The sequence below is a fragment of the Durio zibethinus genome, chromosome 21, assembly GCF_047325235.1.
Source record: "Durio zibethinus cultivar Kanyao isolate XHJ-2024 chromosome 21, ASM4732523v1, whole genome shotgun sequence".
NCBI lineage: Eukaryota > Viridiplantae > Streptophyta > Magnoliopsida > Malvales > Malvaceae > Durio > Durio zibethinus.
Window position 1 is genome coordinate 14,218,889 of NC_143182.1, and position 17,062 is coordinate 14,235,950.

The window sequence follows — 17,062 nt, forward strand, 5'->3', positions numbered from 1 at the left end:
AACTTCAAAATTTCTCATTTTTCATATTTTTACCTACACGTTAAACATTTATGCATTTTTGAGTATTTTTGCACAATTTCTCACAGAACAAGCTAGAATTCAAAAGAAATTACACTAAAAAAAGGTAAAAAAATGTTAAAATTTTAGTGCAATCACATACATTATATGGTGACCTGTGTGTGGCCTTGCTTTTAACCAGAGACCCATGCTTCCTTTCCTTGACCCGATTCACAAGTTTTGAGTTTTAAATTCAACATTTATGCATTTACGAGCATTACTATATTATTTGATTTAAAAAATAAAAAGAAAATTTTTGGTTTTGAAAATTTTGGAAAAATTGTAAATTTGTGTGTATAATTGTTTTATGTAGTATTTTTGTATGATTATTATTTTGTAAATAAGTAAAAAAGAATTAAAATTTGATTTTCATAAGATATTTAATAAATCCGACAACAGAGTCTCTTTAAGTGAATTACGAGTTTATTTTGAATACTTTTGAGGCGAGAAACTTTTTTTTTTTTGGTGAAAGTCTAAGGACTTTTTTCTACTATTTAAATATCAAAATTAATAAAAACTATTTTTGATTAAGGCTTAGACAAGATAAAATAACACTAACTAGGCACCAATTTTAAGTGTCTGGAGGTGTTAAAATATTTTCTATATGTAACTGACTTCTGAACCTAATTCTGTTAATGTAGATCAGAATGTATTCTTTTTAGAGACCCTTAGTATAACTTAGGATAACCTTAAAAATGATAGATTCACATAGATGGTCAATAACACTTAGATAAAAAAGATTTGTGATGACTCCGTATTTTTAGGTTTAATGGGCAAGCACTAAACTCTGAACATTATGATAGCCGAAATCAAATGCTATCAATTTTGAGTATTTTGGGAGTTGAGGGAAGTTGATTGTACTAAGGTAGTAGTTGACTATCTTGTTTCATAGAGGGTATACGAAATAGGAAATACAAAGAGACAATCAATTGCTTTAGTGAAAAATTGTAATTTTTGAAATGTGAAAGATTATTTCTCTTCATATTTTTTTTGAAAAATTTTTTAATTAATTTTAAAAAAAATTATTAAAATAATATTATCAATGGAAAGTGGACTTTTATCGTTGGAATTTTCTGTTGGTAATTTACCGATGAAATTTTGTAATACCGATGAAATAGCATTACCGATTTGACTAACACCAACAAAATTTTTTCATCAGTAAATTCTTTGATAATATTATTACCGATGGAAAATTAAGTATTACTGATGAAACCGTAATACTTTATTTTTTTATAGTGAAATCTGCTGAACGTTACATTTTAAAAGATATCACATAAACCACTTGAATTAAATTTCGGATTCTCCTTTTCCATCTCTTAACTTATAATCAAATAACGTGTTTTATTTTTATTAAAATTCTAGGTTTTCACATTCACGATTTCAAACTACGCCAGAGCAACTATATATGCTTTTAGTTGCCTTTCCATTTTGATTTACAACAACCTCACAATCTTGTGGCCATATGCCCACACGCTGCTACTCCTTCTGAATGTGACATATATCTTCGTGTGTGATCAATATTCAATGATGTAGAAAGCATGAGTATTGCGTGGTAAAGTTAAAATCCTACAGGACCTTTTTTAACACTTACCATTTGACTCGTTTCTTAATATCATTCTCTTTGAGTAGATTGCCAACCCTTTCCTGTTTTCTTGCTTTTTCTATATATTCCATGTCTAAGTTTCATGCTTGCTTATCATGAAAATTCCCTTAGTCTTCTGAGCTAAAAACCTGAGGAAAAACCCTCATTTTTTCCCAATAAAATCACTTTTCTATGATTTATTTAACAAGGATAGCACCTCTGCCTCTTCTCTGTAACGATCCTTTCAATCTCCAACTATGAGTCTTTATCAAAACTTGCTTTTGATCACATCAGTTTCTGTATTTCTCAGTGTTGCTTCAGCTTGCTCTGATGGACAGTGCAGGGTTTGGCCCAATATTTTCTTTCTAATTAGAAATTATTTTTGTTGCATTTTTGGAATTCCTTATTGTTCTTAGTTTTAATATTCAGCTGCTTGATGAATGTTCTTCTGATGGTGATTGTGAGGCTGGACTCTATTGTTTCTCTTGCCCCCAAGGATTTTCAGGTCCCAGATGTGTAAGATCAACCATTACAGATCAATTCAAGCTTCTGGTAGGTGATGAACTGATAACTTTCTTTTCTTTGTTTACTTTAGCTCATTTAATGAACCTTTCACTTTCGGCTGAGCATATTAGACATTTATGGCAAGCTTCCAGGTTAGTAAGAGCCAAATTGATTCACATCACATTCTCCTCCAGAATTTCTAACCATTTATTAATTTTGACGACAGCCATGGAGCCATTGCATTGGCCTATTTGGCCTGTCACTTTCAAAAGGATGTATATTCCAAGTATATCTGCTACAACAATGTATCCGCAATTACATTCATGTATATGTTAACTCTTTTGTTTTCTTTTCTCTGAATAGAATAACTCTCTTCCTTTCAACAAATATGCATTCTTGACAACCCACAATGCTTATGCCATCGATGGATATCCTTTGCATACCCCAGTTCCTCGCGTTACCATCACAAATCAAGAAGACAGCATTACTGATCAGCTCAATGTATGTTCTTGAATTCTTCTGAAATCGTTTCTATAATCCTTAGTTTCAATGATCTTTATTAATTTGAAGCTTTTTCCCACTGATTAAAGAAGTCTAATTGACTTGCAGAATGGAGCCAGGGCATTGATGCTTGATACATATGATTTTGACGGAGATGTGTGGATGTGCCATTCATTTGGAGGAAAATGCCATGACTATACTGCATTTGTAATTAAAATTTTCCCTTACTAATTAACCCTATCTTCCATAAATATTGCCCTTTTCACATGTTTTTTTGGTTGGCCTAGCAGGGACCGGCTATAGACTATTTGAAGGAAATTGAAGCTTTCTTATCAGCAAATCCAGAGGAAATAGTTACATTAATCTTGGAAGATTATGTTGGTCCAACTGGTTTGACAAAGATCTTTACTGATTCTGGGTTGATGAAATACTGGTTTCCAGTTTCAAGCATGCCAAAAAATGGTGAAGACTGGCCTCTGGTTAGTGACATGGTTGCTAATAACCAAAGACTACTTGTATTCACTTCAATTCAGTCCAAGGAAGCAAGTGAAGGAATTCCATACCAGTGGAATTACATGGTCGAAAATCAATGTAAGAAACTAAAAATGTGATATATGTTATCATTTAATTTAATTTAAAACACATGTAATGTGAATGTCACGTGTAAAAGTAATTTATATTATATTAAAAAATAAAACTCAAAATTTAAGTTAATTTATTCACGCGGTCACTCGTAAAAGGTAACATTCAATAAATTTGATATTCAAATCTCAGTATTTACAACATTTTTTCCTATCCTCTAATTGTGATCTCTTGTAAATGGTTGCTAAAATTATTAATTTCTTGAATGTGAATTTGGCAGATGGGGATGGTGGAATGGAAGCAGGAAGTTGTCCTAACAGGGGAGAATCATCAGCTCTAGATGATAATAGTAAATCTTTGGTATTGGTAAATTACTTTCATTCATTGTCAAGCAAGTCAGAGACATGCAAGGACAACTCAGGGGATCTGATAAACATGCTTCATACTTGCTATGCTGCTGCTGGTAACCGTTGGGCTAACTTTGTTGCTGTTGATTATTACAAGGTACATTACCACAAAATTAGGCTCTTTTAGTTGATACTTTTGCTATTTTTTTTATTTATTTATTAGTTTATTATGTTTTATTTTTTCGCTTTTTATTTGTTTTTCAAAGCAAATAAAAAATAGTAAAAGTAGCAACTCTATGGAATTTATGGATAATGTGTATTTTGAATGAATTCGAAATTAAAATATGAAATATTAATTACACATACTTGTTTGGTTTGCATAGAGGAGTGAAGGAGGAGGATCATTCCAAGCTGTGGACACTTTGAATGGAAAGCTGTTATGTGGATGTGATGATATTCATGCATGTGTGGTAAGTCAAAATTACATTGCCAAACAATGTCATAACTAGTTCATAGCTTTATTAATCTTATTAACATAAATTATTTTCTAGATTTAAATTCAATTATTTACATCTTTATAAATTGAAACAACCCCTCTTTTTCCAAAAAATAATAATAACCAGAAGAATTATCCAACTTAACTCGGGTTATAAATTTTTTTATTTTGATAAAATATAAATTAGATATAATAATAACTAGTTCAAACCCATTTATCCATGGAAAAAAAACCTACTAATATAATCACCCATTCAACTTAATTTTTCAAGGGAAAAAAAAACCAAAAATTTTAATATGGATAGGAAGGACATTATAGTAATTTTATCCAATGATGCTAGGAAGGCATTTTTGTAATTATGGTTGCAAAAGTATTATAGTAACTTTGGACAATTATGATAAAAGAGGTATTTTAATAATTTTGTTAAGAGTAGTATTATAGTAATTTTAGTTAATTATAGAAAAATGGGCATTATAGTCTAACTGAATGTGTGTCATTCAATTGTCAAGCAATTAGAAAGAGTATTGTTTACTGATCCGAAGGTCTCACGGTTTTGTTCCATAAAAGGTGCCTTATAGATTTGGATTTAGATCTCTGAATATATATTATATTATATCCACACTTTTTTTCATTGTGGGATTAAGGGCATCACAAGTATGTACCTCTATTAAAAGCAACCCCATTTTTCTTGAGCCTAACCTACAAGGTATTATCTGTTTTAAGCTGAAGGTCTCACGGTTTTATCTCATAAAATGTGTCTCACAGATTTGGATTTAGATCTCTACATATGTATCATACCATATCTATAAATTCTTTCAATGTAGGATTGAAGGCATCACAAGTACGTACCTCTATTAGGGTAACCCCATTTTTCTTAGTTTATGGGATGGAAGCCATATTGCCAGTGGAGTGAAAATCCTATCCTTGAAAGTCCTAAAAGTGGTAGGATTATAAAAGGCTAAATGGATTTAAGAGCATTATAAGCAGTTGAATTCCATTGAGGAAAAGAGACTGACAATGATATGCCATGGTCAATTATATCAAAAAAGAATGATGAGAGCTTATAACAAAAAGGTCCGACCTCATCATTTTCAGGAGGAAAAGTTAGTTTTGAAAAGAATCCTACCAAATTTTCATGTAGAGCATTAATCTTAACGGAGATGGATGGAGATGATTTGCCAAATCTTATAAATTTTGATGCAGTGCAGAAAAACTACGCCTAAAGAAATAAAAAAAAAAGACTCAAGTCGAAAACCCAAAATGGTTGTTTGAGTCAAAGGGAGTTCATCTAAGTTGAAAACCTGAAATGGCTATTTAGATTAGGAAAATATAGCATCATTTCAAAATTCACCAATATGAAGGCTAGCATGTTTCGATGAACTCTGAGATGTTAATTGCATCAATTAGTTGAGCTTTCGAAAAGACTTCAAGATGTGTTATCATGATAATCTAGTTGTTCATTTTGTGTATTGTTATCCCAATAACCTATCTTTGTAACTTTTCCCCTTTTATATTATTTAATGGCAAAATGGTTCTATCATTCTTTTTAAATAAGAGATATTTCATTTCATTCTTTGTGTCTCACTTTTAATGCCTATGTCCCATTCCCAATCCTTCCCTTGGCTTTTCCCTTAACTATATTGCAATAGGAAAAATATGTGATTGAATTTTACATCTTACAATTGAAATAATGGTTAATAAATGAATAATGGCATGAAAGATTTACATTACTTTAGGAAAGTTAAAAGTGATGAAAGGCAAAGATGAAATGCTCAAGGCCTGGTAAGAACATTGAATTTGGGAATGGAAAAAAAGGTTTTCTTTGAAAGGAAAATTTGGGTGATAACATTGAATGAAAGAATTGATCGAAAACTAAGTCGATTTTGCTTTATTGCTTAAAGTTTAAAGAGCTTGAAAACCAAAAAGAAAAAGACTCGAGAACATGTGTACCATAATTGAAAAGACACTAACATTTGCATCACATGCATTGTATTTAGGAATGTCAGTGCATGAATCTAGGACACAAGGATATTGCAAGATCCAATACGGAAAAGATAAGTATGAAAACTTTCCAATGAAGAAACTTCATATTCTCATTTGAAAAGAAACCTCTAAAGTAAGATCCTAATCCTTGAAAAAAGGATATTTCAAGAAAATTAGTCATGATCAAGAAAGATTTTACAAATTTTGAAAGTTGTGGAGCCTTTGTTCAAATGAGCATTTTTTAATATTAAGAGCTATCTGTAAAACTTCTGGGCATGATCGTTAAAATCTTTGGGAGCCTTTATTTTTAAAGTAATATGTCTTTGTTATAGAGGAGCCTTTATTTTTAAAGTCATGTGCCTTTATTATGTAGGAGCTTTTATATTTTAAAAGTTGTATGCCTTAATTTTTAAAGAGCTGTTGCAAAAAAAAAAAAAAAAAAAAAAACAAACAAACCAAAACAAAAACAAAAAGAACATGAGGGTGAATAATTTGGACCCGGATGTAATGGGTTATCTATATCTTTGCACAATTCTTATTGCATGAAAATAGGCAAAGAAAGGTATATGTAGACACTCGATTTGGTTCAGGCCCAAACCAATTGGACCTAAGTCAATTAAGCCTAAACTGATCAAGCCTAAACCAATTGGGCCCAAATTGATCAACCTAAATTAGTCTAAGCCCAATTACCCATTTTATTTTTATATTTTATAATTTATTTATTTATTTATTTATTTATTTTTATTTATTTATTAGGTTTTATCTTTATCCATTTGTATATATCTAATGTTGATTATTCAGTCATTTATTTATTATTATTTTATCTAATTTTTATTTATTTATCTTTGATTTTTATTAATTCATCTTTAGCTTTTATATTATCTAATTACGTGTTTTGAGAAAAAAAAAAAGGAAAAATAATTAAAGGGAAAAATCAAAGAGCCAAGGATTAACAAATAAAAACTAGTGCAAATCAAATTGGGCCAAGAATGAGATAATTGATGTTATCAGATTTGAAACTGAAGGTCAAGAAATTAGTATATTGGAAGGTCAAGGAGTCCTAGAAGAATTGAATTCATGTTTCTGAAAATTTTTTGAAAAATTTTTGAAAAATTTTGAATTTTTCATTGAATTTTCTAATAGGCTTTGAAATTACAGGCAAGATTTTAGCCATATTCCCAATTTTCGATGAAAGACTTAGGGATTATTCCTAGTATCTAACATCATACCTAAATTTAGGTAACTTTTCAATGAAGCTTCCCAGCTTCTAGCGTAGCATTTTCAGAAACTGACAGGCATTCAATTAGTATTCAATCAGTTCTATAAAGAAAGGTAAAAAAAAAAGGAAAGAAGAAAAAGAGAGGATGAGAAGAAATCTAAAGAAAAAAAATAAAATTTTGGGATTTTATATTTGGTTCATACAGTGCCTTTTAGAGTGTTTAAAAAAAAAAAGATTGGTGTGTTTTTAAATTGGTGATCCGATCCATGGCGCATTCGACCCGCGTCTTTAGAATTGGTTTTCTGCTAAGTCAGCTAAGCCAATTAGCTTAGCCTTGAGCCACTTCACCTAAGCTGTTCCTCTACACCTTAAGCCATATACTCTGAGTCTTTAAGCCGATTCTTTTCTGGTATATTTTTGTTATATATTTATATATTTATTTATTTATTTGTCTTCCATCAATATTTTTTATTATTTGTTTATTTGTTCTTCATTTATTTGTCATCCATTATTTTGTAAATATTTTTTTAATTAAAAAAAAAAGAAACTTATCAATATATTGAAGGGTTTAAATTTCAAAAAAAAAAATTAACAAATTGTTTTAATAAAATAAAATCTTACCATATTAAAAGACAATTTAATTTTTAAAATAAAGTTTTACCAATATATTGGAGAACTTTATGAATTTTTTTATAAAAAAAATTTAAGAAAAAGAAAAAAAGTTTTCAATAAAGCCTTACCAACATATTGGAAGGTAATTTGATTTTCAAAATAAGGTTTTACTAACATATTGAAAAAACCTTATGATTTTTTAAATAAAAATTAAATATTGAAAAAAAAGAAAAAATAATTTCCATAAAAATTAAATTTTGAAGAAAGTAAAAATAATTTTCATAAAATCCTACCAACATATTGGAGGATAATCTCTAGTAGAAAATCTTTCCAATATATTAGAAGATATTGCTAGAAATAAAGTATTTTTGTAAAATTAGATTTTGAATTTTCGATGATGAAATTACTAAGAGCGTTGCAAATAACAATCTCTATGTAAATTTTTAGGTGAGAAATCCTATCTAAATTTTGCCAATATATTAGAGAATTTAAATAGAAAATTTTCATACCAAGATTCTGAATCTCATTTGATTACCATCATCTAAAATTTTATTAAAATATTAATAAATCCAACGATGGGGCCTCTTCAAGATATGACAAATAATTTTCTTGAATACTCTTAAGATGAGAGAATGTTCTTAAATTATTACCAATATATTGGAGTAATTTAAGGATAGTTTCCAATATTTAATTATTTGGTAAGGTTTTTAAGGCTTTTAGAAAATACGAAATCAAATTAGTACCATTATTTGGATGGGCGTTGTAGGAGTGCTATAATCTTCCTCACACATAACCATACTCCCGAACCTAGTTTTGGTTTTATAAACTAGAATTTACCTTTTAAAGATACTTAAATCAAGCTTAAGACTTCTCTTTAAAATTAGAAAGATTTAGTTAGGTGGTCAGTCACACCTAAATAAAAAAGATTGGTAGTAATTCCTTAAAGTCAAATCTAACAATAGGTCTACATATTTATATATTATGACAAAAGTAAGAAATCTACTTTTAGAAGTAAAATTGAGCTTATCGAAATGGATATCCGATAAGCTTTAAGGCTTCTCGAAAATAAATATCCGAGAAGCTTTAAAGATTCTTAGATATTAAAGCTTTTTGAATATTCATTTCCAATAAGTTCAATTTCACCTTAAACTTGATTTTCAAAAAGTGAAGAAAGAAGAAGAGAGAAATTGTAAGAATGGAAAATCGAAACTAAGGTTGGGGGTATATTAAGTAGAAATAAAAATTTGAGTTTTGAATTTGAGATGTATTTAAAAGTAGGTTATAAATAGAATTCCCCAACTTTGATCAATTATGGTAAAAGAAGCATTTTAATAATTATATTTAGAATGACATTATAATAATTTTAATTAATCATAGAAAGAGGGACATTATAATCAATTTAAATACATGTAATTCAATTGTTAAATAATTTAAATTGCATTATGCTTATTTTTAAAAGAATTAATTTCATATTATTATATGAATCTTAAAATTTAATACTCAAATGGATTTAGTAAAAAAGTTAAAACCGAAAAAAACCAAAAAAGTTTGATATAAGGCGAGTCTAAAACATAAAAAAATCTTTAAAAAATTATATAATTTTATAATTTTTAAAAGTATTTATTAAATAATTTTTTTTTAAAAAAATAAAACTAAAAAAAAAACAAAAGAAGGGGAAAAAAGTAAAGCTCAAAAAATAATATGCGATAGTAAAAGAAAGATGAAAGGTAGACCCACATCATTCAAGTGTGTTTTAAAAAAAAATTATTTTTATTTAAAAAGCTAAAAAAGAGTAAAAAAAGAAAACAAAAAAAAAGTTTAATATAAATGAATCTCATATATAAAAATATAATCTTTACAAATATATATTTTTTATTATTTTTTTAAAAATTATTTTTTAAAGAAAAAAGCAAAAAGCAAAAAAAATCCAACTACCAACTGACACGTGGCATCTTTAAAAGGTGTATTATTTACCTGAAAAAAATGTAAAAAAAAAACAAAAGGAAAATGGGGAAATTTTGAAAAAAAAAGTAAAAGAAGAAAAAAGAATGAATCAGCTACTACCACTTGGCGTCTTAAGGGGTGAGCACTGTACATCCGTACATCTATAATAATAATAATAATAAAATATTTTATTTTTTTATTAATACATGTACTTTATACAAAAATGAAAAATGTCACTGAGTTTGATCCTCGTACTATTTTTGGAAGAACGAATAGAAAAAAAAATGTTGGCAAAATTTATGCCAAGATTTCTTTTCGTTTCATCAAATTCACTTCTCTTAAGAGTGTTAAGTTTCAGCTGTTTTGGAATCTAGGCTCAAAACTAAAAAAAAATAGCTCCTCAGTAAGGCAGTCTCTAACAAATAAAAATGCTGTGTTTCTTTGTCATTGCAGCCTGGATCAACTTCAGGGGCCTGCACACCAAAAGATCAAATTCCAGGAAGAGGAAATTCATGGTCGAGGGAGTACTTTATCAAGATATTATGCAGCAGGTTGTTCCAGTAATAAATTCACTCTTATCCAATAGTAATTTTATATTTACATGTGTGATATAATTTTAACATATATGCTGAAATCCATGTATTTAATAAATGAAAGTTAGCTAGTAGTCCTTCTTAATAGTGCAATATGTAAATCTAATATAAATTTCCTCTAAACTTTTTGCACCAAAAAATAAATGAATGTTCTTCTTAAACGCTAAGAAGGCCCATAAAACCTATGATGGACAGCTTGAAGGTCTGACTTCTATCATCTCTCTTAAATGAGACTGATCCATGGGATCCTTGACACAGAATTTTGGTCCATTGGGTTCCATACAATGATATAAATCCAGTTTAATCAGTCAATATTTTCATTTGTTAGCATATATTACTGTAATTGTTTTTCACAAAGAAAATTTAAAGTATAATTTAAAAATCTCCTAAACGTGTGTTTATATAGTTATATTCAAATTCTTAGCATTCCTCCCAGGTTCGCTGCAAGCTGGTTTGATAGATCCAGAAGAAGTTTAGGATTATTAGCATTAAAATACTAAAACACACATGGGTTTATAGACAAATAACCAGTTCCCATGTGCAATAATACACACACAAAAAAAAAAAAAAAAAGACAAATAAAATTTTCTAATTAAAAAGACAATGTAATCAGGAGCAAAGATTAAGGTGATAATCAGTCTTTTCATGCATCAAGTTAATTAGATTAATAATTAGCTGAATTTTGTTAATGATTCTTAGGATCATTATATATGCTATCATATCCAATAACAAATAAAACTTTGTTGTCATGATCTTAAAAGTACTAGACACTTATGCTTTCCAATTCCAAGGGAATAAAGCAATATAGAAAAGTCATGAATAATTGAATTTAATTATGGGATCCAAACAAAGATTAATGTAAATGCACTCTCATTCTCCAGCTTTGATGAATGATGAACCCTTAAAAGTGGAAAATCATGACCTAAACATATATATGTACCGGATCGACGAAAAGAAAACGATTTGAATCTTCCTTTTCTAATTTAATAAAAATTGAAAAAGCATGGACTTTATAATATATTAAAACATGCTTTCATTTTGATTTTTATTAATTTGTTGAATGATGAAATCTTAAAAGTGAAAAATCATGACCTAAACATATATATGTATGTGTATGTGTATATATATGTATCTTACTGGAAGAGTCGATTTGTTTTCAATTTAAAAAATGAAAATCATGACTTTATAATTTTTACTAAATTTTATTAATATGATATCTTTGATTTTTTATTTTTTATTTTTGGCTGGGATAACTGCTTTCCCTGGAGCACAATAAGGTGACATTCTATGTTGCATTGTATGAAAAATGGCCTACAAAGGTTCGAGTAGCGATTAGAAGTGGTTTAAAATAAGTAAATAACAAATGCAAAGAAAGAATCCTTTATAATTATACCTTCAACTCTTTGCAAGCATGGTGGCAATGAGCATCTAACTTCCCCCAATGGCCAGACATATTGGCCAAACTAGTAGGGCAATCAACGATCCATTTTTCCTTTGTCCATTTCAATAATGGAGTTAATTTTTGCCAAACTACTTTATCCATACACATATAGAGAGAGTTTTTAATAAAAGTTTATGTTTTATACATTATCAGTATATAAATGTTATATATTATCAGTTAATTGCACAAAATTATCTCATAAAAGAATTCATTTTAAACTTTTAAAATTTTAAAAAGCAAATTCACTTAATCCCAAAAATATATTTAAAAATAATTTTTTCATAAAATGTCTTCAATAATAATATATAATATCTATCGACAGGCAATCTTTCAAATATAAATCTTTTTAATAAATCTATTCTTTCATTGACTTTCTTACATTCACGTGAAGGGCTTGTTTTACATGCTTTGTCATGCCTGCAATCAATTTATCTCCTTGAAAGTTTAAATTTAATTTAGTTGCAAGAGATGTTTGATTATCGAATATAATCATGAATTTATTGGAGTTGATATCATGTTTCTTAGGACAAATTTTCCACAAATGTTTGTACTAAAGGGCAAAGATTTAACAATTTTTAATTATGATTCTTGACTCTTGACTATAAATATGCTGTCAGGATTTTGCAGTTTTAGCAATATTGTACTCATTAATCTTATATCAAACAGTTAACACAGTATATATTATCATGCAATAAGACACAAAAGTCAGAATGATGATCTAGCAAATTGACTAGAACATTAGAAAAACATAACCAAAATCCATTTTCACTCATTTCTTTTAATTTTATTTTGTTTAAATTGATGTAAACAGCACATCAATACTCTCTGACTTTATGATCATGAAATAAAAGAATCATATCCACACTTTTGTGCAAGAGTTTAAATGATAGTGCTAAATAATTTGCTTCATTCAATCAGGCTCTGGTGTTTCAAGACTAGAATGGTCAATTTTCAATTTTTAGCAGTAAATATCCATACTTTTGTGTAGAGCATGTGAGGTTGGTTGGTTTAGAAGGGCATATCTAACACATGCTAGCTATCTTTGGATAACAATAAATATACAAGAAACTACGAGCTATGATACAAAATCTCATTTAGTTTTATATGAAATGATCAATCTTAGATCTACATGATCATTAACCTGGCACCCCTTTTGATATATAGAAGCTGGCTAGCTTGCTTCGACGATGTTTCCCATCAGAAATAATGGAGTTCTTGTTATTGGCGATTCAGTTCATTCCATGGATCTCATTTAATATGCTACGTAATCATCTTATATATACTTAATTTGTTGATTGACCATGGTTTGGCTGAGATTTTGATTTGTTGCCAATGTAACTATACTAACCAGTTTGATTAAGCATACTTTAATTAATTAAGTAGGCTTAAGCTAGCCTTCCAAGCTGCCAGGCACCCAAAGCTAAAACCAAAAGTATTAAAAAAAATTCCGAGTTTTTGTTCTGGAACTCATCTACAAATGGAGATTATTGTATAAATAATGCTTCAGAAAGGATAATCTGATAGTAATATATTATATGATACTCTATAGCGTTTGGTTACATATCTGTTGGTATAAGTATCTCTACCTTTTTTCCAATTCATTATAATAGTTATTTATATTTGAAACTGTCAGGAAATGAATCCCGACCATTGGAATTAAGAGTTTGGTACTCTACTAACAAATTAAATCAAATGGTTGTTGGCATTTCGTTTCATTATAAAGTTAACAAAGATTTCATCAGAAAAACTGCTGTTCTAAGTGATTGACATGTAACTCTTTTGGAGAATCCTCTGTTAGCCTAAATTTCTCTATGAAATTTCTTTTCCAATGTTGAAGATGGAACCTGTTTTCTTTAGCTGAAAATAATAATAGAGACTGGAAAAGGGTCAGAATTGAAAGGTACAATAGGCAATTTGATCACCCCATAATGAAAATTCCAGGAGAAATGGATTGCTATAAGTCTTTGAAGCTAATAATTGGATTATATATGAAGTCAACACAGCATTCATGGAATTTCATGCTTTGAAAAGCTGATGGGAAATAGAATCTAAAAGGATGCTAGTTAAGAAAAAACAAACATTTATTTACATAAGGGAAATGCAAAAAAGAACATAAATGATAAAAGTATTTTTGCAATTTTTTTCTTGTTACCAAAGTTGATGTGTTTTGGGGTCACTTAAACTGTCAGGTACTTGTCAATTGTCTGCAATGGTAGCAAGGACAATTATGATACGATAAACCCACGAGGAGGCAACGTACAGTTGGGCATTGTTTTCTATTGTTTGATTGTTGGAGAAAAAGGTTAGCCCCACCAGAACTAAGTTTCATTCTCATTGCGGCCGAGCAGCCACCAGATCACATGGTTTTGGCAGCCCTTTTTCAACATAAGGTTACCTAATGTGGGCTAAATGGGGAAGAGAAAGGAAAAAGAATTTTAATAATATTGCAAAGAAGGGAATGAAAGATACAACAGCAAAGACAAGCACTTTAGCATCAAAACAAACTGATATGGGGACCTTTAACACATGGGGGGTGGGTTGCCCTTCAGCTTGTGCTGTTGGAACCAACCAAGAGCTAAGAATCTTTTGCAAAATGTTGGTTGGAAGCACACACTTTGGGGCAAAAACTCTTCGTATATCTTCAGCGCATAATCTCTTTTTGCTTAATTGCCCAAAAAAAAATCTCTTAGCTTAAAAATGCTATGTGCCATCAAAGGTTTTCTCTTCTTTTTTTTTCTCTTTCTCTTCTTTTTGTAATTTCGATAATGCTTTCTTTCAACTGGTTTAATTCATCACACTTCACCTAATTTATAGATGCCAGAGCTTCTTTGAGTTAGCTAAATGTTTTGCTGTGCCCTTCCTATTTTAGGATTTGAAGTAACAGATGCTTGAAACAACCATATGAAGGAATGTAGCTTTTGGTACATATATTAACATTTCAGTGAACATTCCAATATATTTATAAAGTACAGACACGGGCACGCAATACAAATATAATATGATTCAAGTACATGATATGATCATTTTTTAAAAATGAGAACACAGAAATAACAAGACACAACAAGAAAAAAATATTTTTTTATATATTATAATCATCAGTTAAACTCATAAAGAAAAAAAAAAAAAAAAAACTAATGGTAAACACTGGAATAGAAAAACAAAGAATGTTATTACTCACACAAAAATTATCTTTTTTATTTCTTTTTCTTTTTCATATTCAGTTAAATTCGATACATATTTTGACATATCGAAACTATCAAAATATTGGATATAGATACAATATGAGTACACAAAGAATTTAGATGTGTCATTTCTTCATAGGATTATATAAAAGAACATAATATCTTTCATCTCATAAATCTCAGTTCCCATGTTTAAAATTCGATATTCAAATCAACAAATTAAAATGTAAACTCAAGTTTAAACTATTAAAATGTCTTCTCAAAAACATCGTAATTAATCTCAAAATTTTCATGACTAAAATAATCTATGTTCAATGAATGTTTGATACACTTTGTTTTAAAGTATAGATGATTAAAGAAACATAATGACAGTCCAATCTATTACATAATATAAAAGCTGTCCCCAATTGATTTTATCATGGACAGCTCAGTAATATATTAAAAGATGATTGGGTGATTAGTTTTGGTAAAAACTCTCTTTAATTGTTTCTTACTTTGAACTATGAAGCATAAATTTCTCAAAGAAACTTAAGAGATGAAAAAAAGGAAGCTTTTGAAGAGAGATAATTTCATTATAAAATTAAATAAAAAAAAGATGTGTTTTTTGGATAAGAAAGATGAGAGAGTGAGAAGTGAAAACGAAAGCAGATAGAGATTGAGTGCACGAGCCACACACACACACAGAGAGAGAGAGAGAGAGAGAGAGAGAGAGAGAGAGAGGTGGAGATGACAATGACGGTGGTGAAGAGTGCATTGCAGGCTATCCAAGAGAGAGGTCTCCGCACTTTCTTAAAGGAGAAAGAAGACAGCTTCAAGTTCATAATCCATTATCTTCCTTTTCTATCATTTGGATTTCTTCAAATTTCTATTAATTTTTCGATTAAGAAATGAAAAACCGCATTTTTTTTAACACTATTCTAAAGTACGAAGATTTTAAAAGCTTCAAGCTTGGGATTGGAGAGAATTGTACCTATAAAGTGGTGTATGCAAGTGGCTAGCATTCGGGCATTTTTTTTTTCCTTTGCTAATATTCATCTGCCAAGTTGGATTTTACTGTTGAAAAGTAAATGGTTTAGAAACCCTTAATCTAATATAATTCCTTTGAACAAAAGAAATGGCGTCTACGAGCATGGCAACAATTTCTTTCAAGTTCTAGAATTTTCATAATCCTCGAGTTATAGAAAAAAAAAACCATAATTTCCTTATAATTAATTCAATATTAATTTACTTTTTAATTAAATTCTCACTTTTTTCTTTAAAATGGAAGCATGTCTTTTTTAGTAGTTGTTGCTATTTCAACAGAATAATCAAGTTTCACTACAACTAGCAAATTCTAAGTCGCAAGTGAGTCCATTTTTACTTTTTTTTTTTTTTTGCTAATATTTTAAAAGGTTTTTTAGCTTTATATTTTTTTAATTTATTGAATTTAATCTTGGAATTTAGAGTTGTTAGCTATATAAGGAGACCAATATCTGGACTTGCTTCCGGTGAATTTCAACTTTTATTTAATTTCATTAACATTTTCTTTTAATTTTTCCATGATGTAATTGAGTGAATAATTTAAATGCTTTGATGATGTTGAGGTTCAATGTTAATGTTATTAGGTTTGGAGGCATCAATTTCATATGCTGATGACAAATTAATGCCTAGCTACAAATGCCTCAATTTACATACTTGTATTGTTGAAGATATTACAGCAACAAAATTTGGGTTTTGAAATTGTTTCTAACTTAGTTGATTTTTTTTATTTGTTTTTTTTTTCTATTTCAGATATTGTCAAATCAGTTAACTTTTCATCTCTTAGAATGCAACTAGGTTTCTGCAAGTCCTATGCAGTATGGTTTTCTTTCTACCTACTCTACTTTTTGCTTGAATTTGTGCATTTGCATCCATATACTTATTCATTTTGCTATACTAATTTCTTGAATGACATATAAGATTGCCTAATGAAATTTGAAATCAATTTTAACAAAGAACTATATTTGAGTTTAAAACCTTTTATATTAGCTTCTGTAACAG

General features: G+C 29.0%; 1 protein-coding gene across 1 annotated transcript; it reads left to right on the top strand.

The window, feature by feature from the left end:
* The first annotated feature begins 1,692 nt into the window (after positions 1–1,692).
* On the top strand, positions 1,693–10,513 carry LOC111306267 (PI-PLC X domain-containing protein At5g67130-like). Its single transcript, XM_022904170.2, has 8 exons — positions 1,693–1,983; positions 2,069–2,191; positions 2,507–2,644; positions 2,753–2,851; positions 2,935–3,235; positions 3,507–3,730; positions 3,957–4,043; positions 10,281–10,513. The coding sequence occupies exons 1-8, from the start codon at positions 1,897–1,899 to the stop codon at positions 10,389–10,391; spliced, it is 1,170 nt and encodes a 389-aa protein (XP_022759905.2). The 5' UTR covers positions 1,693–1,896; the 3' UTR covers positions 10,392–10,513.
* Positions 10,514–17,062: the final 6,549 nt, after the last annotated feature.

What these genes read in the sequence shown, in the direction of transcription:
- LOC111306267 (XM_022904170.2), top strand. Translation starts at nt 1,897, where the DNA reads ATGAGTCTTTATCAAAACTTGCTTTTGATCACATCAGTTTCTGTATTT. An exon ending in TTACATGGTCGAAAATCAAT is followed by an intron (nt 3,236 to 3,506) that starts GTAAGAAACTAA and finishes TGAATTTGGCAG; the next exon opens with ATGGGGATGGTGGAATGGAA. An exon ending in TTGCTGTTGATTATTACAAG is followed by an intron (nt 3,731 to 3,956) that starts GTACATTACCAC and finishes TGGTTTGCATAG; the next exon opens with AGGAGTGAAGGAGGAGGATC.